Source organism: Malaclemys terrapin, chromosome 4, assembly GCF_027887155.1.
Source record: "Malaclemys terrapin pileata isolate rMalTer1 chromosome 4, rMalTer1.hap1, whole genome shotgun sequence".
Taxonomy (NCBI): domain Eukaryota; kingdom Metazoa; phylum Chordata; order Testudines; family Emydidae; genus Malaclemys; species Malaclemys terrapin.
In genome coordinates this window covers 131493108-131515358 of record NC_071508.1, presented here as the reverse complement: position 1 = coordinate 131515358, position 22251 = coordinate 131493108, and the positions used below count along the sequence as shown (strand labels likewise).

Sequence of the window (22251 nt, the reverse complement as noted above, 5' to 3'; positions counted from 1 at the left end):
TCCTCCTCTGCCTTGGTGGGTTCTGCGCTTTCTGGCAGATTTGCTTGCCTCAGAGGTTCACGGCAGTCCTCAGTTTGGCTCCTTTTGTAGTGGCACAAACCTGCCGTTCACTCAGCTAACCTCATCACTGGCCAGCATGGGGAAAGAGAGGAGAACAATCCCCGCAGTCTCTGCTGACCCACCTAATGGGTCAGGGGATAGGCCAGGGACCTTCCCCTCTGGTGGGACCCACAGTCCAGGTCACCTCCTCTCATCTTAAATAGGGAGTTGAGGTGGATGGGGGAACCCAGGCCCGCCCTCTATGCTAGGTTCCAGCCCAGGGTCCTGTGGATTGCAACCATCTACAGTGTCTCTTGTAACAGCTGCGTGACAGCTACAACTCCCTGGGATACTTCCCCATGGCCTCCTCCCAACACCTTCTTTATCCTCACCACAGGACCTTCCTTCTGATGTCTGGTACTTCACAGTCCTTCAGAAGTATGCCTACTCACTCTCAATTTCTTGTGCCTCTTGCTCCCAGCTCCTCACACGCATCTCACTAACTGAAGTGAGGTCCTTTTTTAAACCAGGTGCCCTGATTAGCCTACCTGTCCTAATTGATTCCGGTAGATTCTTAATTGGCTCCAGGTGTCCTAATTAGCCTGCCTTAATTGGTTCCAGCAACTTCCTGATAGTTCTGGAACAGCCCATTATCTTACTCAGGGAAAAGGGACCTGCTTAATCTGGGGCTAATATATCTACCTTCTATCACTCCCTTGTAGCCATCTGGCCTGACCCTGTCACAATACATAGATGATAAAAGTTAATATAAACTGTAGATTTATAAATCTTATCTACTCTCAGAATAGGAGATTGGGTGGTATATTCTAAGAGTTGTTTCTATTCACTAAATAATTCTTCAGAATCTTATGCTACACTGACACTTAAGTTTATAGACATTATTTCAAGTCAGGCATATGTAACCTCTACAGAAACAGCTGTTCCTCAAGAAAGCTTGATGGAAATATTTTAGTTTTCCCTAGGTGTCAGTTTCATGATTTGAAGATGGACAGATTGTATTTAAATTTTGTAAGAGACCGAATGACTACTTGAGGATGGGGAGGAGAGTATTACTTACCAAGTGTTCCAATTTCCTTCTGCGGAGAGGTGGCTGTTTCATCAACACAGAGTCTGCTAACATGTTCAGTGTGACCTCAACATTAGCCAGCACAGAGTGCAGAGAACTGCTGTCTCCATCACCACCCATACCATTCAGAGCAGATTCCACATTCTCTGACCATGCAATTTGGGCTGACAGGACAACAAGCTGGGCCTGAACATTTAAAATACAGTTAGATTTTTGCTACAAGTTGTTCCTCCCACAAAAGTGTATTATATAGTTTGCTTAGACAAACGTGAATAAGATGGATACCTGATATTTGTCAATCCAAGAAATATAGAGAACTGGATCAATTGAAGTTGCTTTACCAATGATTTCTACTTCAGTAACAGACTTAGCCAGTAGCTTTGCAAGTGTGACCCTCATTTCTTTTTCAACAAGTGTGAGCCACTCATTGATCTTAGGATGTTCTGTGATAGACACAGGTGTTTTAAACAGCACCTGAAACAATTAAATTTAAGTGTAATTTTAGTTTTCATTTAGACTAGGTTTGTAAGTTTACAAAAACCCCCGAAGACACAGCTCTACCTCCTCTCCTTCACGTGATGAGATCCCCAGAATAACAGAGTTATCTTCATTCAGGAGGATGCTAGAAACTCCAGCAAACATTTTCTTGAAATGTTTCTGGAGCTTAGCTACATTCTTGCTGTTTCCTATGATTTCGAGCAAGTCCTCATCACCAACGAAGTAGAACCTAGTATTAGAGATAAGGTTAAAGCTTTTTAAAACAACTGACCACTGAGGTGAAAGAATTTTTTTTAAATTAATTTAAGGCCCAGAATTAAATATATTTACTTGAACCCGCTATAACCCTTATAAAACTGGGGAAATGTCTGATAGTTTGTGCAATGCTGTGTAATTCCTTTCCTCCATACTTCTGTTAGCTCATAGTAAAAATACCTCAGGGCTTATTCTCTGCACCATTTTTAGTCTATCTAGAGTTTTCTTCCCACTTTAACACCTCATTAGCAGATAAGTGCCAAGTATTGAAAGATTATGAGACAGCAAAGCTCCCACTCTGAACACATGCTTGACGTGGAGGTTATGTTTAGATCTACAATCCAAGGACCTCACATACTACTGAGAATTGAAGGTGAAAAAGAATGCAACATGATTCAAATATAGAATGACACCAGTTCTTAAGCTTTGGTATTTGATGAGAGATTACTAAGGGTTTATTTAGTTTAATGAAACAAAACTAATTTGAGAATTTCATTATTCAGTACCAGGTGAAATAGCCTATTAAGCAATATTTATATTCAAATTATGCCATTTAAGTTACTAATCACAAGTGACCCACACAAAGAAAGTGAAGTTTGTCATTTCCCAGGAAATGGGACCATAAAATGACTAAATTGTTCAACCTTTATTTATTTATTTTTTTATGATTCCAAAGCATTCATGTTTTCATATCTGTGTATGCACTAAAAGGTTGCTAGCAGAACACAATAAAAGGATGTACTTAGGCATTACTGTGCAAACGAACACAATTCACATTAGAGTTTATTCCAGCACAATTGGTTGAGGAGATGAAATTCCTTACCGAGGAAAGGAGGATCTCTCCCTCTCCAGATATTCTCCCAATGTTTTCTGGATCTTTCCAAGCAAGTCTGCTAATCTCTCCAGTGATCTTTGTACACCTTGGATGTTAAGAACATCTATCACAAGGGGAGATTTGGATACTTTTTTCATAAGTGCCAGAAACTCAGTACTGATGCTGTAAGTGAGAGTGAGAAAAATATTAAGCACACTTTAAACGAGGGATACAATAGTACAAGTTCAGTTACTGAGCGTGAAAAAGGGTGATATCTATTCATATTGTGTCAGAGTATTCTGGTGTGGCTGGCTTTATGCTACACTAAAGATGAATTCTAGTTGGAGCACTCCACATGGTATCCAAGAACCAGACAATGACTAACTCAATTGCCGGTGCTCAAATGGACCATACAGTAAATCCACTGCTAATGTCTACCTCTGACTCTCTGGAGAGGTGCATATGTCTGTCCTGGGACACCTGAACCTAGTCAAAGACTTTGAAATGGATAAGAGACTGCTTGTTAGCTCAGGGTGGAGACATCAAATGAAGACTGGACACAGGCAGAGACTGCAAGGGTGCAATCTACCTGCCTAGCCCAATGCTAGATGATAGGTGGGACAAGAGGGGCTACCTCTACTTGCAAGGAAAGGCCAACGTCTAGGAACTTCTAGGTCTACGAGACTTTTATTGTTTTAACCCTTTTATGATGTGCAAAACAAAAACTATCCATATGAACAAGCTGTTCTGTCACTGCACTCTCATACTGTCATAGGCTTCCAAAGTCTGCAGCAGGGGCCAAAACCCAGATGGACCTGCTGAGAACACTATTGGTGAACAAGACTATTTTGCTCTGGGTCACTAGAACAAAAAAGTGGGGGCGAATCACAGGATTCACTGAGAGAAGTACAGACCTATCACTTGGAAGGGGTGCTCATGCAATGGGCAGGCAGAGGAACAAAGTCAATGGTGCAGTTTGCCCTGAACTGTAATTGAGAATTTCACACAAATTCAAAGTAAATATACCTTTGAAACCTCTGTGTTTCAACAGGCAGTAAGTGCTCAATATCAGCACTACCAGTGAAGATACCCTCCAGGTAGACCCATCGCCTTTGGACATCTATCCAGACATCAAAGAGTGCAAAGATACGATTCAATTTGTCCTCCCAGCTAAGGGCATCTTCTTCAAATACCTAAATGTTACAAAAACCATTAACATTCAGTTTACCTTTAAAAACAAAAAACAAACAAAAAAAAAAAAAAAAACCAAAATTTCAGGTACAAGTCAGCATGATTTTAAGAAGTTGGAAAAGTAACACTAATCAAGCTAGTTTAAGAACTGAATTGGAAAGAATATTGCAAGTTTGGTTAAAGCTATAAAAAGGTATAATCACACTTATACACCTAGTTATTTGCCAAACTTGACACACAAGGTGCCAGCTGAACAAATGTACACTAGGAAAAGAATACTAAAACAAGGAGGGAGCCAAAGCTAATTGAAAAGAAAAATAAAGTAATTTTACAGTATACCTTGAAGTATGGTGATAACTTCATGGCAGACACACTGTTAATGTGCTCCTTGACCTTGTTGAAGAGATCATCCCAACCACGAATCAAATGACATTTGTAGTGATAATTAACCAAGTCCAGTTCGTAAGTGTTCCACACTTCTCTTATCTTTAAGAAAAAAAGAAGTCAGATTATGAACTCCTGACAGTAATTTTAATTCGATTACATTTACTTCATTCTATAGTATAGAAATGTAGTTACATGAGCTGTATTCTTATCTTTTTACAGAGCACATGAACCTGCAGGTCATGGATTGCTGTGAATCATATGGTGGAAGATTTCATAATTATGTCTTCTGGGTCAGAGTTAAAATTATTGCAAGTCATAAAATGAAATTAGAGAAGGCAGTTTCCAGTGTTCTATTTAGAAGTTTTATAATAGTAACATACTAGCTATGTATTTTACTTGACTTATCTTTAAGTTTAAGTTACAGTACTTTCAGTAAACTTGCAAAGCTTTTAATAAAACCCCTAAACCTATAGGTTTTCATGTTGTGTCAGTTTTTGTGTTTAATTTACTCAGTTACTTAGAACTAAAAGTGTATGGTGAAGATCTAAAGCATTTCACTTTCACCATCCTGGGTATCCAAAATCCAGCTTGTTACATAGCTGTCAGCAAATTAATTTATACCTCTAAAACCTCTCCTGCACAACAGGTCTAGTGTATGTAATGATAGATACTAGCCTGTTTCAAGAACTCCTCCAAAGCCATCTCTCCCTGAGCCACAAGAAGTACATCTTTGACAATTGCTTCATTCTTCTGCAAGTCAACATCCCAGATCTGTCCCAGGGTTAGTTCAGAGACAGCCCAGTTCACATGAAGTCTCTTCATCAGCTGCTTCCAGTGACGATCTTTAAGAGCCTCAGATTTCAGTTCAATCACCAACATGTTTATCTAGAATGTGAGACAGCACATATTAAGTTAATGGATGCACTTAATTTTTTTAATTAGTTATCAAGGGTAAGTACAGCTTACCTTCATGTAACCCTTCAGAAGCCTCAGAACGTATTCATAGGAGGCATACTGCCGCAAATGAGCAGGGAAGTTTTTCAACTGGTTCAGTAAGCCATCCAAATTTTGTCGAAGCTGTCAATAAAATACAGAAGCCAAGAAAGAATTAATCTTCCAACGACATTATGATAAACACAATCACTCTAGTAAACTGGATATTACAACAGTTATTAGTTTTACTTACAGTTTGTCATCTTAACATTTTTATTCAACTGTTCTTTAAGAATGGGAGAATCACCCTTAGGCTACGTCCTCACTACGGGGGGGGGGGGGAGGGGAGGGTCGATTTAAGATACGCAAATAGCGTAGCTGAATTCGACGTATCGGAGCCGACTTACCCCGCTGTGAGGACGGCAGCAAATCGACCTCCGCGGCTCCCCCGTCGACGGCGCTTACTCCTACCTCCACTGGTGGAGTACAAGCGTCGATTCGGGGATCGATTGTTGTGTCCCGACGAGACACGATAATTTGATCCCCGAGAGAGTGATTTCTACCCGTTGATTCAGGCGGGTAGTGTAGACGTAGCCTTAGATAATATTGATCATGCTTTCCTATGCTGCATATATTTAATTTTGCCAACAATAAATATAGCTGTATACAAGGCAGGCAAACCAAATACTAGAAGTATGAAAACATTCAATTGCCCCTCAAAACCTCATCATTCCAACAGATTCTCCAGGCTTTTGTTGATATATTCCACCTCAGCACATTATATGGAGTAAACAATACTGCTTTAAGCTTAATTCGTGACTGTTGGTACAATACTAGTTTTCTCTATCCCTTGATCATTGGAGTAGCACAGCATGAAGTAATTTTACACTAGATCACAGTGGTCATGAAATTGTGACATTCTTCCTTACAGATAAGAGGTAGAAGCCTTTGTGACGGGTTGGATCACAGAAACCCCCTTGGGGCGGCCAACTGATTGGCCAACAGACTACTTCTGCCCCTGGTTTCCCTGCCAGCTTGGGACTCCAGCACCCGATCTTGTTGAGCCAGACACGCCAGTCTGCTCCGACACAGACAGGGTGCTGGAGTCCCAAGCTGGCAGGGAAAGCAGGGGCAGAAGTAGTCTTGGCACATCAGTTGGCCACCCCAAGGGGGTTTCTGTGATCCAACCCGTCACAGTGGCATAGTCGGCAGGATCTGTGCACAGCTGATTGCTTTGAGATACTGGTAGTGATTTTAAATGAGTTTTAAGTGTGGTGGCTGGAGAACAGACAAAGTTGTTACTGGTTTGTTATTTTCTGTTTGCTTATTTTGGGTAAGGGAAATAGGGACAGAAAAGGAAGCAAAATAAGTAAGAGTGAAGATCAGAAGAAGCTAGAACTACACAAGTTGCAAATTGCCCAGAAAGGCTAAACACTGGGTGCTGGGAAAGTCTCTGTTAACTAAGAACCCCTTGAGCTGAGTGCATCTCAGTTTCAGTGAACTGCAGATGGGTGTGGCCCAACCTCGGTGTCTGTGCTGAAGCTGACTAGAGTGCCTAACTTAGCAAGACAGGAGTGGAGGGGTGCCTGTTCTGGCAGGAGGGGGTTCTCTGTAGTACCCCAGCTCATCGAGTGACGGTCTCAAGGGAAGACATATGGAAATTGATGTGCAATTTGCCCAGTTAAAGGCTGCCCTGGAAAAAGAAAAGGCTGCCCACCAGCAAACCCTGGACTTAAAAGACAAAGCATATTGAGACCCAGAAGCACGAACTGGCTGTAATGGAGTGGAAGAGGTGCACAGAGACACGTATCCTGGAGCTGGAAGTTGGGGTCCTGGTGACTGCTGCAGTGGGAACAGACCCCAAAGGACTGTCTAGCTGGAAGCAAGCGCAACCTGAGTGAAAGGGGGGGGATTTTTCTGGCCAGTGAAAGGTCTGTCATAGCTGGTAGCTGTGAGCTCACAGCTGGATCAGGGTTTCTTTCCCTTTTGGGGGACACAGGAGTGTCTGCCCCAGAGGGGAGCCCAAAAACAAATTTTAGGTATACTGCTTCCGCCATGGTCAGTGTCCAAGTCTCTGGCAGTAAGTTCAGGAGGAGGGTGTGACATTGCACTCTAAGATTTTATGAAAGTATGCTGATGAGTGTGAATATAACGTAACTAAAATATGCTTCATGCAAAAGGTCTCTTGTAAATTGTCATTACAAAGCTTGTAATCTACTGAGTGTGGTCATCCTATTTGTATAAGTGTATCACTTGTATCTGAAACTAGAAATATGAAATATAACTCTGAGGTCCTATTGTAGTTAAGCAAAGTGTGGGCCATTAATGGTGGTTTGGAATCTTAATGCTCCCATTAACCAGGATAATTGACTGTAGATGGCTCTGTTTTACTTGTAGGTCTTCCTGTATACATGTGTGCTGGCAAGTGGCTAATGAAGTCTTACAGTGACATGTGATCATGTCACCTGAACTGGAATCCATCTTTAACCTGGTGCATTTCCATTGAAAAGGAGGGGTGGGAACCCAGAGGGACAAAGGATTCCCGCCTTATGCAAAAGATATACAAGTGGATGGAACAGAACAAATTAGATGGCCATCATGAGAAATCCCCTAACTACCACCTGAGCTGGAACAAGGGCTGTACCAGGGGAAAGGATTGTGCCCAGACTAGGAAGGCATCCAGTCTGTGAAAGAAACGTATTGAAACATCTCTGAGGGTGAGATTTTATCTGTATTCAGTTCTATTACTTAGACTTGTATGTTTTGTTTTATTTTGCTTGGTAATTCACTTTGTTCTGTCTGTTACTACTTGGAACCACTTAAATCCTACTTTCTGTATTTAATAAAATCACTTTTTACTTATTAATTAACCCAGAGTATGCATTAATACCTGGAGGGAGGGGGCAAACAGCTGTGCATACCTCTCTATCAGTGTTATAGAGGGCAAAACATTTATGAGTAAAATGGATTTATTTGGGGTTTGGACCCCATTGGGAGTTGGGCATCTGAGTGTTAAAGACAGGAACACTTCTTAAGTTGCTTTCAATTAAGTCTGCAGCTTTGGGGCACGTGGTTCAGACCCTGAGTCGGTGTTGGAGCAGACAGGCATGTCTGGCTCAGCAAGACAGGGTGCTGGGGTCCCGAGCTGGCAGGGAAAGCAGGGGCAGAAGTAGTCTTGACACATCAGATGACAGCCCCCAGGGGATTTCTGTGAACCAACCCGTCACAGCCTCGTTTCAGTTTATGTATCCAAGAAGCATCAGCTTGGACAATAGCTTTTCATCAGTGAAGTTAGACAAGTGTTTGAGAAAAGTGCTAATTTAGATCAACTTAATTTCAAGAAACAGATATAGCATCAGTTCTTGTCCTCTGCAGATGTAGCCTATAATTAAATATATTTAAGGTTGTGCAGTTTCTGCAATCCTGATAATTTTTCAGGTTTTGTTTTGTAAACCTTACCCTGCTGAAGCTTCAGTTAAGAGGAAAAGTTATTAGTGCTGCAAGTTAGATTAAGGTAGAGGCTGCATTCTCAGTTATAAATTCTATTTTTCATATGCCAAAAAGACTCAGATACATAAGCACCATGCCATATATTCTGGCTCATTTTCAAGTTGTTAGAACATTTAAATGTATTTTTACCACGAAGGCCAAGAGTCGAATGATATAGCTGTAGTTATGATTTCTATATACGGAATAAAAAAGGTACCTTGCGAGGTTGTACTGAAACCCACGGCTGCTCCTTCATCTGATCAATCTGGTCCCAGACCTTGGAAAGCTCAGACCAAACTCCTTTGAGGTCTTGTAACTCTTCTAAAGCTACCTACAGTACAAAGGGATACATCAAACTTTGGTCAGTTATACAGAAAGGACAGATATTTATTATCATTGAGTTAGACAGAACTTGTTAAACAAATCATTGGGATAGGAACTTGGTCAGGGTTCTGGTAATTGGACAGAGACTTGACCCTAGCTTGCCTAGCGCATCTCTGGTGCCAAAAGGAGTTATCATATGTTGACTGCTCAGTAGCTTAAATTAAGGCTTGTCTACATGGAAAGTTACTGCCCAGCATGCAAGAGTGAACGCCTACAGTATATCAAACTTGCCTTGCAGTAACGTCTCATGTGGACGCTGCTACAGTGCAGTTGAAGTCCTGGACTGTGGCTTAGAACAGCATTTCTCAAACTGGGGGCCGTGGACCCTGGGGGACCCTGAGGGTCCATGGGCCCCGCTGATCAACTTAACTTCTCCCCATCCCTCCCAGCACCTGCACACTGGGGAACAGCGCTATCTCCTGGAGGCTACTGAAGCCAAATTGGGAAGATTTTAGGCACTAAAAGTCCGGCAGCACAGCGGGGCTAAGGCAGACTCCCTGACTCTCCTGGTTCCACTCTGCTCCCTGTGGCTCTGGGGGGAGTAGAAGAGGAGCAAGGAGTCTCCACGTGTTGCCCCGGCCCTGAGCGCTGAGTCTGCAGCTCCCATTGGCTGGGAACTCCAGCCAATAGGAGCTACGGGCAGGGGCAGCGCAGAGAGACCCCCTGACCCTTCCGCTTAGGAACCACTGCCAGAGAGATATACTGGTCGTTTTCGGGAGCTGCCTGAGGTACGCACCACCCAGCCAGAACCCGCACCCCAACCTCCTGCCCCAGCTACAGAACCTGCACTCCCTCCCAGAGCCCGCATCCCGTACCCCCTCCTGCACCGAAACTCCCTCCCAGAGCCCGCACCCCTTCCTGCACCCCAACCCTCTGCCCCAGCCTGGTGAAAGTGAGTGAGGGTGGGGGAGAGTGAGTGACAGAGGGTGGGGGAATGGAGGGGGCAGGGGTGGAGTGGGGGCAGGGCCTGGGGCTGAGCGGTGGGGTCCCTGAATTCCTCCCCCCCCCATCAAAATGGGGGTCCTCGCATCGCTGAAGTTTGAGAACCGCTGACTTTGAAGCTACTTGTCACGTAGATAAGCCCTTAGTCTCATCTCTAGTTAGTTTAATGGCCAGATTTCTACATCTTATAAAGCTGCCCTCAAGTGTCTGTGGTTGCTGTCTCAGTGGAAAACCCAAGGGCTGAATGGGTATTGAGACTGAGTTACTCACCCCTAAGGCTGGACCATCCCAGTTAAGGATAGGGCACAGTGATAGGGCAGCATGAAGGGAGAACCATTGACTGCTATGCCTCCTCTATGAATGAATTGAAGGACTTCTGCCTACAAGAAGTCATCTGTCCGGAACCATTTACAAACACCAAATTCATGGATTTTTAAAAAACAGTTTGTACCTGCACACGTTCCTCACTGCCACTGAGTAGTCCTGTATCTGTTAGCTCAAGAGCTTCTTTGGCCTTTGCACATTTCTCACGATCATCTTTCAACCTACCAAATTTCCCTTCGAAAACGGTAAGTGCTTGAAGAGCCTCCTCTGGACGCAAGTTTCCCTAGAAAGAACCATATGAAGGACAACATGGCACAGATGTTAAGAGTAAGGGTTTAGCATAGGGGTCTCAAACTCACCTTACCTTAGGGCCAGGGCCAGTCCTTAAATCCTCCCAGCGGGTCAATAATGTCACTCATGCTGCCCAGAACCCTCCCCTCCTCCCCCCCCCCCCAAAAAAAAAACTCTACCCGCAACTGCCTAAGGATCTGGGAGGAAGTTTGGGTGGGGGAGGGGGGTGGAGAAAGAGGGGATGGGGGTGCAGGCTCTGGGAGGGAGGAGGGGTGCAGGTTCTGGGAGGGAATTGGAGGTGGGAAGGGGGTGGGGGTGCAGGTTCTGGGAGGGAGTTTGGGGGCAGGAGGGGGTATATGGGAAGGGGGCCAAGGGGTATGGCGCTTACCTGGGGGTCTCCGCGCACTGCTTCCCCCAGGCACCACCCCCGTAGCTCCCCATTGGCCACAGGGGCGCTCAGGGTGGGGGCAGCGTGCAGAGGCAAAGCCCCACCCCGCCCTGGGGTCGCAAAGCGGGCCTGGCCGACACGTGGAGCAAGCAGGCAGATGCCGCTCAACTCTGCTGCACTGCCGGGGCCCCGGGCCATTGTAAATCGCCTATGGGCGGCAGGTGGGGCCAAGGGAGAGACCCAGCCCCAAAACTGCAGGAGCCCCGCGGGCCACATTGGGGAGGATCGCGGGCCGCAGATGGCCCGTGAGTTTGAGACCCCTGGTTTAGCACTTAAAATCTGTACAGAAACTACTTCTGATTAGCATCAGACACCATGCAATCTCTTCTGCTTTAAGGAATTTTCAGTTTCCCCGGCAGACCTTTAACTCTGGGTATATGAGTTACTGATCCCTTGCCTGGGTACATGTCTAAAGAATCATCTTGGCAGAAGAGATTTTTTTAGCAGACGCTAGCTAGTAACATTTATTTTAAGACATAGGCTCAGCAAGATTCTTCCTCTCACCAACTGCTCTATAGAGTACACACTCCTTATTGCTAGTTAAATTTGTAAAAATCAAGTTACAATAGAGGTGTTACTGTTTTAAAATGCAAGTTACGTCAGGTAAAGTGTTGGGGTTTTAAACCAAGAGCAAAAGACAAGGTACACTTTCTGCCAAGTCACTAGGAAACCCCCTAGAGAGGATTCACATTTCTGCATAAAAATCTGTAAAGGTAACAACTATGCCCCCCCACCCCAGTCTATTTCAGGGTTTATTGAAGAACCTCTTTGTTACAGAATGCTAACTTTCTATAGTAGTTCAGCAAAGAGACACGAAAAAACTCACTGTCACAGGCTTAGTTTTCTCCCAGTCAGTCAGCAGGTCAGTTGTACGGCTCTCCACTGCTCGATCCTCTTGAACGATCTTCATTTGCAAGTTTTCTACTTGTTGCTGAATGGCAGAATCCTTGCGACGCATTATGTCATTGAAAGCACCCCACTCTCCTTCAATGTTGTCAATGTATAACCAGGAGGAAGGGAACTGGAACCTCTGTTTCTCTAGCAAGCGCTGACCATTGCGGTAAAGCTACAGTCCACACAAACATTGTTAGAAGGTAACCTACTTTAATTTCTCTGTTAGCTAGAAGTTCAATTAGAAATTCAGATAGCGAGAAGTTTAAAAGAGAAATCAGCAATAGATCAGCCTAAAGAACCCTCAGAAGTATGAAGTAATTCAATAAGGCTCACTATAGAATCTTGGTTTGAAAGTGTTTATCTAGAAGAGTTACTAGGACAGGAGATTAGAAGCAGGGTTTCTCTTAGGAGGCTTAGACTGGTCATGATCAATTGTCCCCTTGCTGTAAAAAAACTTTTAAGGATTTCCAGAAACAAGATGTTAGTAAGAAAGTGACAACTTACCTCAACTTGTTTCTCAAACTGCTTGATTTTACGTTTCAGGGATTGTACATATGTGATGAATGTCACTGCATCTGATGTACTAGCAGTGTCCACTAAATGCTGCTCCAACTCTTGACGGGACTGTTAGGGGGAGGGGAGGAAACAAAAAAAACAACAGTATTTTAAAGGTGGATGTGGTAAGTTGATTTTGTAATAAGGAATCATTGTTTGGACTATTCTTACCTTAGAAATTTGAGAGTGGAACTCTGTCATGTTCTGACCTAGCATTTGGCCAAATTTACTGAGTACTTCCTTATGCCAAGAGTCATATTTCAGGTTCACCTTAAATTGTACCTACAATCAAGAAAGTTTACTGAGTATTACTATTCGTTATGAAGTCTCATTTTAACCTCTATAAGAAGTTTATTTCCACAAAAAGAACAGGAGTACTTGTGGCACCTTAGAGACTAACGTGCCACAAGTACTCCTGTTCTTTTTGCAGATACAGACTAACACGTTTGCTACTCTGAAACCTTTATTTCCACAGGTTACTTTTACAAGATGCATGAAAGTTTCAGGTTCTTACCTTCCCATAGTCTATGATAACAGGTCCAAATTCCTTCCTGGTTTCTGCATTGTCAAAGGTTCCTCTAGCCTTCCTTATCTGAACTAAGAGGGCTTGCCACTTATTTAAATCTTCTCCAAGACGGTTATATACGTTTTCAGCTTGCATATCCCATAAGCACTGGTACTGCAGCCATACCTATTAACAAGTACATTTAAATAACCTCCATGTAACAGTGAATTTTCAGAATGTAGATACTTTCCTTATTTATGTAACTGAATTAATGGGGATTACAGTAAACAGGTAACATTGTTGGATTTACAAGAGCTCTCCTATATCTTTAATCAAAGGTAACGCCCATCAAATGCGTTATTCTACAATTTCAAACTGAAAATCAGAACTCATATCCTACCTTAACATACCGTTCAACCTCTGTCACAATGCCCATAACAGCCGAATAAGACTCCTCCAGTGCTACAGGACCATCAGGCATCCGTGTTAAGGCATTCCGATAGAACTTCTCTTCCTCAGACAACTCATAGTGTACACCCACCTGACAAGACCCACAATTAAATACAAGTTGCATATACCAAGTTCAGAACACATGGAGCAATTTTTGAAAATGAAAACTGGCCTTCATAACCATTAAAGATTACATTATCTGTATACTGTACATCTGCAACGCAACAGTTCTAGTTACAGCCATTTTATTAGATTTATAAATAAATTTCTCATGTTTACCTGGTATCTTTGACTTTGAATTCTGGGTAGTGATAGTATTACCATTTTCCAGGAAAACATTTCTTGATAGAGCTTATATCTGCATTCTTCAATTGGTGGATTCAAATAGATCACCTGGTTGGTTATCCTCAGTTCATGTACAACATTCTACAGGTATAGAAAGACACCACATTCAGTTTCAATTTTGCTAAATAAGAGCTTGCTGCGCCAGCTAAAGATATACAACTCAAAATAAATTTTAGACAAAGCCTGCCACCTCTTCTTCGAGTGATGGTCCCTATTGTATTCCACTGAGGGTTAACAACAAGCAGGGTGTGAGGAAGATGATGAAACCGTGGAATGGAGCACAGCCGCACCAAGCGAGGTATCCATCGCAGAGTCTGGCACCAAGGCATAATGGGAAGAGAGGTACGTACCGAACTCCACATGACCGCCCTACATATGTCCGTAACTGGTACATTGTGAAGCACAGTTGTAGTCTATGCTTGCACTCTTGGGAGTGGGCTTGTACCCCAAGGAATGGGGACAGTCCCGATAACTGATAGTGTAATGCACCCCAAAACCCACTTAGAAATCCGCTGAATGGAAATCACTTGCCCTTTAATCCTTCCTTCTATAGCGATAAAATGTCTAGGGGACTTCATGAATCATCTCATCCTCTGAAGGTAGAAAGCCAGGGCCCAGCAGACATCGAGGGAGTGACGGCGCCGTTCCTCCACTGAGGCGTGAGGTTTCAGAAAGAAAGCAGGTAAGTGTATTGATTGGTTGAGATGAAAATGGGATACAACCTTTGGCAGAAACTTGGGGTGAAGCACAGGGAAACACTGTCCTTACAGAACATGGTAAAGGGGAGGGGTCCATCACCATGACCCCCAGTTCTCCAACCCAGAAGTAATAGCTACCAGGAAAGTGACCTTCATGGAGAGGAGAGACAGGGAGGAGGTGGCCAGAGGTTCAAAGGGAAATTTTGTCAACACCGTGAGGAGAAGGTTGAGGTCCCATTGGGGGAGCAATGGATTGAAGGGGAGGATAAGTCCATCGGAGGTCCTTCCAAAACCTGGTAGTCAAGGGTGAGTAAAGAGAGTGCCCCTCCACAGGAGGGTGAAAGGCACTGATAGTGGTTATATGCACCTTGATGGAGTTGAGAATGAGGCCGGACGTCTTCAGGGAGAGAAGATAGTCCAAAAGAAGAGGGATGTCCACATCTTCAGGAGCAAGATCCCTCTGTTGGGTCCATGAGGTGAAACACTTCCACTTGGCCCTATAGGACTGCCTTGTGGACTCTTCTCTGCTCTTCAAGAAGTTGTCTTGTACTGCTGACGAACGTTCCTGCTCTAGTGAAGATGCCCATCCAAAAAATAAGCTCGGATGTGAAGAGTGTCTGGATTGGGATGCTGGGTCCTGCAGCCATGTCATTTGAGGAGTTCCAGAAAAGCTGGCCGTGGAAGCAGGGGGAATACACTGACATATGGGGACGAAGGGAACCCAGAACTGGCAAGGCCAGAGTGGCAATCAGAGTGAACTTCATTCTCTCGCATCTGATCTTGTGTAGGACATGTGGCAGAAGCTCTAGGGGGGAAATGCATAATTGATCTGGTCTGACTTGCAGAGGACTAGGGCATCACCTTGGGAAAGGTCACTGAGCCCCTCTCTCCCTCAGAGGAATATTGGGTACATTTGCTGTTGGTGTGGGAGGCGAAGATGTCCCCGGTCAGAATCCCACAGTGGTTAAAAATGTTGGTGACCACGGTGTCGTGGAGCTCCCATTTGTGATCAGTCATGAATTTTCTGCTGAGAGAGTTCGCAATTATGTTCTGAGTTCCGGAAAAGTATGCTGCTGACAACAGGATCTTCGAGCAATGCACCAATCCCAAAGATCAACTGCCTCCGTACTAAGTGTCTGTGACGTCATGGCCCCTTGTTTGTTGATTTAGTAAACAGTGATAGTGTTGTTTGACATGATGAGAACATGACAGGAATGAACAAATGTGAGAAATGCACAACATGCTCTACGCACAGCCCAAAGTTCTTGGATGTTGATGGGCATCCAGGATTCCCGAGCAGTCCAAGGCTCCTGAGTCATGTGCTCGCCCATGTGGGACCCCATCCGACAAGTAACACATCTGCGGTGATAGTCATGCTTGCAGGATGGAAGGAATGGCATTCCGGTTCAGACCTGACCTGGATCTGTCCACCACTAGAGGGAGGAGAGAAGCTCTTGGGGAACTGTCAGTAGAAAGTCCATGATGTATTTCATGGGAGAATAGGTCCTCTGGAGCCACAGCTGCAGGCAACAAAAGTGGAGACAAGCTCAGGCAGTAATGTATGTACAAGTCACCATGTAGCCAAGAAGAGAAAGGCAAGTCCTGGCCAGAAGAGAAGGACTGGAAATTGAGTGGAAATCAGCTCTTGTAGGGCTTGGAACCTGTCCTCTGGGATGTGGGGACGTGCTGATATTGCATCGATACAGACCCCAATGAATTCTAGGGACTGTGTGGGATCCAATTGATTTTCTGATGTTTACACTCACTGCCAGGGAGGAGCGGAGTGTAAGCAGCACGGAGGTCAAGGAACGACCCTCACCCTTTGGCTGCTAGCAGCACGATCAAATCGTCAAGGGAATATAGAGACCTCTTGGCGGTGAAGGTGGTCCACTGCTCCTGAGAAAACTTTGATGAAGACTTGTGAAGCAGTGATGAGTCCAAAAGGTAGAACCTTGAATCTCAGGAAACGTCTGTGGGCAGGATGGATATCCATGTGGAAGTAAGCATCCTGCATATTGAGAGCTGTAAAATACATGCCTCTCTCTAACAAAGGAACGATGGCTGCTAGGGTGACCATATGAAACTTTGGCTTGCGTATGAAGCAGTTGAGATGATGGAGGTCTAAGATCAGTCTCCACATGCCCCTCTTGGGGACTAGAAAATAGGTGGAATAGAACACTGCACCCTGATAGGTCATAGGAACAGGTTCCATCACTCTTCTTTGCAGGAGAGAGTCCACTTCTAGGTCGAGTAAGACTTGCACTTGGTTGCTGGTGTGTAGATACCCAGTGATTGCAGAGCGGTTCTGGAGCCTTGGATGGAATGGAGGGAATCATCTGTCTTCTGACTGAAGAGATGAGACCCATCGAAAGGGAGGTCTTCTAGTGGTGTTCTGGACTTCCCTTGGGAAACCTGACGAATGCAGCCATGAATCCCTCCACACAACGATCCCCAAAGCCATAGTGCGCAAAGTAGCGTCTGCCACGTCCACCGTGGCCTGGAGCGTCGTCCTTCAACTAGTTTCCCCTCCTGTAGGATAGCCTGGAAGCAGGTTTGATCCTGCTGGGGAAGTTTGTCTGCGAAGTCCCACCAACTTGCCGTAGGTAAGGAAGTTGTATTTAGCGAACAGAGCCAAGTACTTGGAAATGCAAAATTGGAGGCTGGCAGAAAAGAATACCTTCTGACACAAGATGTCCAGTCGCTTGCCCTCATTATCTGCTGGGGTGGAGCGTCAGCATTGCTACCGGGCCCGCTCTGTCACTGCCTGTATGATGAGGAAATTGGATGGGCGGGATGAGAAAAATCAGACCCCTTTGCAGGTACACAATACCTCTTCTCCGCCCCTTGGGGGTAGATGTGTAAGTGGTTGGAGTGTGCCAGACAGTCCAGGACAGTTGAAGAACAGTATCACTGATTGGTAGAGCCATTCTGGCAAGTATCAAGGCGTGTAAGATATCAGACAGCTGGTGCTGTTTGTTCTGTACAGTGGAATGTGGAGGGTATTAGCCACCCTATGTAACAGTTCTTGGAACTGACAGTAATCATCCAGTGGTGAGGAGGGAGACAGACACTACAGCATGTGGAGATGAAGGGAACTGCTCTGGTTCCAGCGGTACTATCAGAGTTGGACTAAGAGGAGCACCTGCCAATATTGGTTCAGAATGCCTACTCAATGATGATCAAAGAGGTGAGGTAGGGAACGCCTCTCGAGTGGAGTGGGAAGGTTCCAAAGGCAGATACCGAGGCCACAATACCCAGTATGGCCAACCAGGCAGATCTGTTGGGGTGGAGGGCCCCAAAGAGCAGGGTACCAATGGTTCCGTTGCTGGGGAAAGGGAGGGTACTGCCATTGAGTCTGCGGAACCTTAAGGTTATCATACTGGTTATGGAAGGGGCAGATCCTACACTCCGTCCAAGTCCTCCAATAACAAAATATCAAAGTCCAGTTCGAATGGCGGTGCCCTCAGAACTGGTGGATCCACAGGAGCCATAGGGGAATGGGCGGGAACATGTCCTGAAGGAGGAAAGTCTAATGTAGGAGAGCATACCCCCCAGAGGAAGACAGCACTTGAAGACATGGAGACCTCACCTCCCCTAAGGAAAAGAGTTCAAGAGGCTCAGGGGAGGACTCAAGTCTCCATGGTGCCCGTGGTACATGATCTGCAGTTGGAACTGGAGCCAGAAAGGGGGACTGCCTCAGTACCAAAGGTTCCCTTGACTTCAGCGAAGCAAGGGCGTATGTGTGGACCAAGAGATGCTACTACTTTCAAAAGCTCCAGCTTCTCACGCATGGCGTGTGCATATAACCCCCAGTGGAATACAAATCAGGACCATAACTTGAATAACTTACTTATACAGCAATATGTACCACAAGAGTATTTTATTTCTATTCAAGATTCTGTATTGTCTTATTTTAACAAAAAGCATAATGAGTAACAGTCAAATGTAACTTACTTTGATCTTTGGCTCCCCACCAGGCTTGTGACTGACTTGAGGCGCATCTGTATCCATGTCAACTTCTGCTTTATCATCAGCTTGTCCAAGAAGAACTTGGGTCCAAGCTCTCAGCCCAGCCTGTAGACGAACTCCTAGTATTCGTTCAATCTAAGGGAGGAAGAAGCCATATTGAAAACAAATACAAGAAATCTGGCAGAAAGACACTTATATCATGTGTTCTCTCCATATGAGTCCCCCATTGTCAAGAAATCCCTGAAACTTTCAGATACAGCAGGACTCTTAAAAGGATGGAAATTCAGCCTTACACCTTAGAACAGGAGTGGGGTTTTTTCTTTAAATAAACAAACACCTTTAAAGCAAAGGAAGTTTATGTCAACATGTTAGACTACTGTTTAGAGTATTTAAAATCTATGTTTTAGGAGGGGACCTAAATGTCAGATTTACTGCCATGTTGTCCTAAGTAAGGGACTTCACCTTAGCATTATGATTAGTATTGTCTGTATTAAGGTGCTGATGTTCACCCACATTGGGGAACCTGTTCCCTACCCTGCCATATTCAACCATCCATTAAGCCTTTAGCTATTATCCTGTCAGCTGAAGAGCTAGCAAGTCTTCCCTGGAATCCATTAATTCCAGTCATCGGTAGCTAAGCACTCTTATCTGTCTGCCTAAGAGCCTGCCAAATGTCCTAAATGGCATTTGGTAGAGATATTCAGGAAGTGGCAAATAGATTGGAAATTCTTACTCTATGTCACTTGAGAGTGGTAGACCACGCTGTTAGTGACAAATTACTTTGCCACTTAACACCTTTGAAGGCTGTTCACTTTGAGTGAAAGACCTACCTCCATATCCAACTTATTGACCCAGATCGGCAAATTGGAATATGAATGAAGATTCAAGTCATCCACAGCTTTTTGAACTCTGTTCAAGATTTCTGAAAAAGTCTTATGATCATACATGCAAGTTTCCAAGGATCGAACTTCCAGGTCTATTTTTTCTTCAATAATGAGCAGATCATCCACCTAAGGGAAAATTTAATGTTAGTACTTTGCTGATATCAATCTGCCATGTTGGTGAAAGTGATAAAACATCCCTCTCTCACAAACAGAGCTACCTCCAGTCTTGCGAGGGAGCAAGTCATTATTCTATTTTCATTCACTGAAGTCTCTGGGAACTTGCCTGATAATGGAGATGTCAGAATTAGACTAAGTTAGCACAAAAATTTGACTAATTCCCTTAATCTAAAAGGGAGATACTTTTTAAAAACCTGCATGCATGTTTCTCAGTAACTGATGCTATACTAGAATATAAAGCATTAATACAAAGTGTGTTCATGTTATAATCACTAACTAAAAGGTTTCAGTAGCTACTTTACTAAATTAGCATTTTTTATAAGATATGGTTTCTCTACCACCCCTGAAAAAGAACATTTGCCACATTACCAGGTAATAATCTGAGAGCATACATCTTGTCAATGGTTTCTCTGTTCAGTGACTTCTTCAATACTATAAGACATTATGCAACTATTGCTTAGATCTCACACAGATTATTTTCCAAGAGAAAGACAGCTGTGTCCTGAATAGCATCCAATCCAAAACTAAACGATTTTGTTGCTAATAAACTCAACTGCCACTGATATGTGCAGAGTCTCACTTAGAAAAAAGAACATAATCAGTAGAACAAACCTTTTCTTGGAAGCTGAAGACAGTCTCTGCTAGGCGTTGTACATAGGGGTCAAGTTTGTATGACTCCCACACCAGGGCAATACCTTCTCCAATCAAAGCCTGCACTTCCTTCTTTAGACCGGCTATCAGCAGAGAAATAGTGTTACGCTCTTCCACCTTCTCACAAGTACGTTCATACGTACGGACACTTTCAATCAGAGAAATAGCAAAAGGATAGAGCTGGTTTGCTTGGTGAGCTTTGTTGACAATTGCAAGTGGAACACGAAATCCAAACCACTTAAGGTTGCGGACTTCTTTTGAGAGTGTAATTATTTCTGGGAGAAAGTTGACTTTTAGTTTGAGGACATTTCCAGTTCGGCCTCTAACACGAGTGTTTTCAATAGTGAAGATACGGCCACACACACCAAGGTTGCGCTGCTGAACCTTCTTTGCCCAGTCATCAAATATTTCTTGAGTGCTGAGCTTCATACGGAAGCTGTCTCCATCCTGCTTCAGCTTCTGACCTTCAACATGGTTCTCCCAACCTTTGCCAAGCACATCTTCAACACGCTTCATGTAGGCTGTGAGCTGTCGATCAATCTGTTTGGCCCAGATTATAGACCCAGACAAGGGAGGCAAGTCACGAACATGACTCATTTTGCAAGCCTGACTTTGTGGGTATTGTACCTTGAATTTGTCATGAAGAGACTCGATATCATCTTTTACACGCTGGATCAATTGTGTTTGATATTCACGAATAGCACCCCGAATGTGAGGTCTGACAAACAAAGCATTGAATCTGGAGAAGATCCTGAACATTTCATTAGCATTCTTTGCTGTGCCAAGCTGGTCTCGTAGACTAGCAGTTATTCTTGTTTCAACCCTATCAATTCTTTCATCATACCGTTTCATTGCTGCCTCCCAGGCTTCTGTACCTTCTTTAGAAACATCTAAGCCATCTACTTCTTTAACATTCTCATAAGCAAGATTTACTTCTTTAATAGCATTAGCATCTGCAGAATCAAAAAGGACTTCTGCTGCCTTCATATCCTGGGGTTCAGGTACATCTCCTTGATTCTGCTGGGCAACAGCAGTGACCTGCATAAAGTCACATAGTTTAGTTAACTCTCCAAGACTCACTGATCTAAAGGTTTCTTTGTGTCACACACATTTTGAGAGTTATGCATTTTATGTACACACTAAAAAGACACATGCAATTAATTTTTTGCACTGTACTTACAGTTGACTAAATCCTTTGGAACCTAACAGTGCTAATTTGGTTTTGGTAGGGTATTAGTCTGCAAACGAGACAAGGAGAGTATACCTTATGCGGCACAATGTTTAGCAATAATGAGATTCTCCACTTTAAACTTGTGATGTCGTTATTTGCCATATTCAAAAATCAAGCAATCCAAAACTTAAAGCAAGTTATTGTATGCAGTATCCATTTTTTCCATCACATGGAAAAACAAGCCAGCATTAGCGTGCTTTTATTCATGGAGTTAAGTAGGACATATATTAGTCTATGTACACTTTAGCCTTATTACTAGCAAAACGTGGAAGAATGTAATACCATTCTTCTCATTAATGTCTGCAAGCAAACTGAAAATGATTAACTATCTTTCACTACTGTCAGGGTATAAACACTGAATAATTTAAGAGGACTGCTCCTTTTGGAAAACTAAAGATTATTTAAAAACATGCCCTCAAGGCCTGAAAATAAATCCCTAGATTCTTTTTCCATTTGAAGAGAGATTAAACAGAAAAAAGCATTGCTGTTTGCATGAATACAAAAGTGATAAGTTACAGATTGAACTGGTACTGGTACATTTCTAACGTAGCTGAAAATGGGTCTTTACCACTAGGTCACACATACCAAAACTTTGAAATAACTGTTTAACTTGCTACAGATCCAGCAGAGGAGCTCGCAGCTATGCGAGTGATTGTATATTCCTTTCCATGGTGGATTTCGAATGCTTCTAAGAGTTCTACCCAAATCCTAATGGTTATGTTTTGCACCTCTGGTTCCTTTAGTCAGCTGTTTGCAGGGGAACACAAGTAATTTTGCTTTTGTGAGTTAATACATTTTAATGTGACTGGC

At 43.7% G+C, this 22251-nt stretch overlaps 1 protein-coding gene across 2 annotated transcripts in view; it reads right to left on the bottom strand.

Annotated features, from left to right (window-relative positions):
• The window catches only part of LOC128836054 (cytoplasmic dynein 1 heavy chain 1-like), an 80937-nt gene that overhangs the window by 43197 nt on the left and 15489 nt on the right, over nt 1-22251 (bottom strand). For both annotated transcript variants that reach the window (XM_054026067.1, XM_054026066.1), the window contains exons 8-26: nt 20172-21248; nt 19329-19508; nt 18484-18633; nt 13766-13912; nt 13437-13577; nt 13046-13222; nt 12703-12813; nt 12481-12600; nt 11909-12148; nt 10471-10626; nt 8911-9024; nt 5238-5348; nt 4947-5156; nt 4224-4370; nt 3720-3886; nt 2703-2876; nt 1688-1853; nt 1412-1600; nt 1118-1312 (exon numbers count right to left, since the gene is read on the bottom strand). In XM_054026067.1, the coding sequence (XP_053882042.1) occupies nt 1118-1312; nt 1412-1600; nt 1688-1853; nt 2703-2876; nt 3720-3886; nt 4224-4370; nt 4947-5156; nt 5238-5348; nt 8911-9024; nt 10471-10626; nt 11909-12148; nt 12481-12600; nt 12703-12813; nt 13046-13222; nt 13437-13577; nt 13766-13912; nt 18484-18633; nt 19329-19508; nt 20172-21248 (3972 nt within the window). The remainder of the gene's footprint in view (nt 1-1117; nt 1313-1411; nt 1601-1687; nt 1854-2702; nt 2877-3719; nt 3887-4223; nt 4371-4946; nt 5157-5237; nt 5349-8910; nt 9025-10470; nt 10627-11908; nt 12149-12480; nt 12601-12702; nt 12814-13045; nt 13223-13436; nt 13578-13765; nt 13913-18483; nt 18634-19328; nt 19509-20171; nt 21249-22251) is intronic.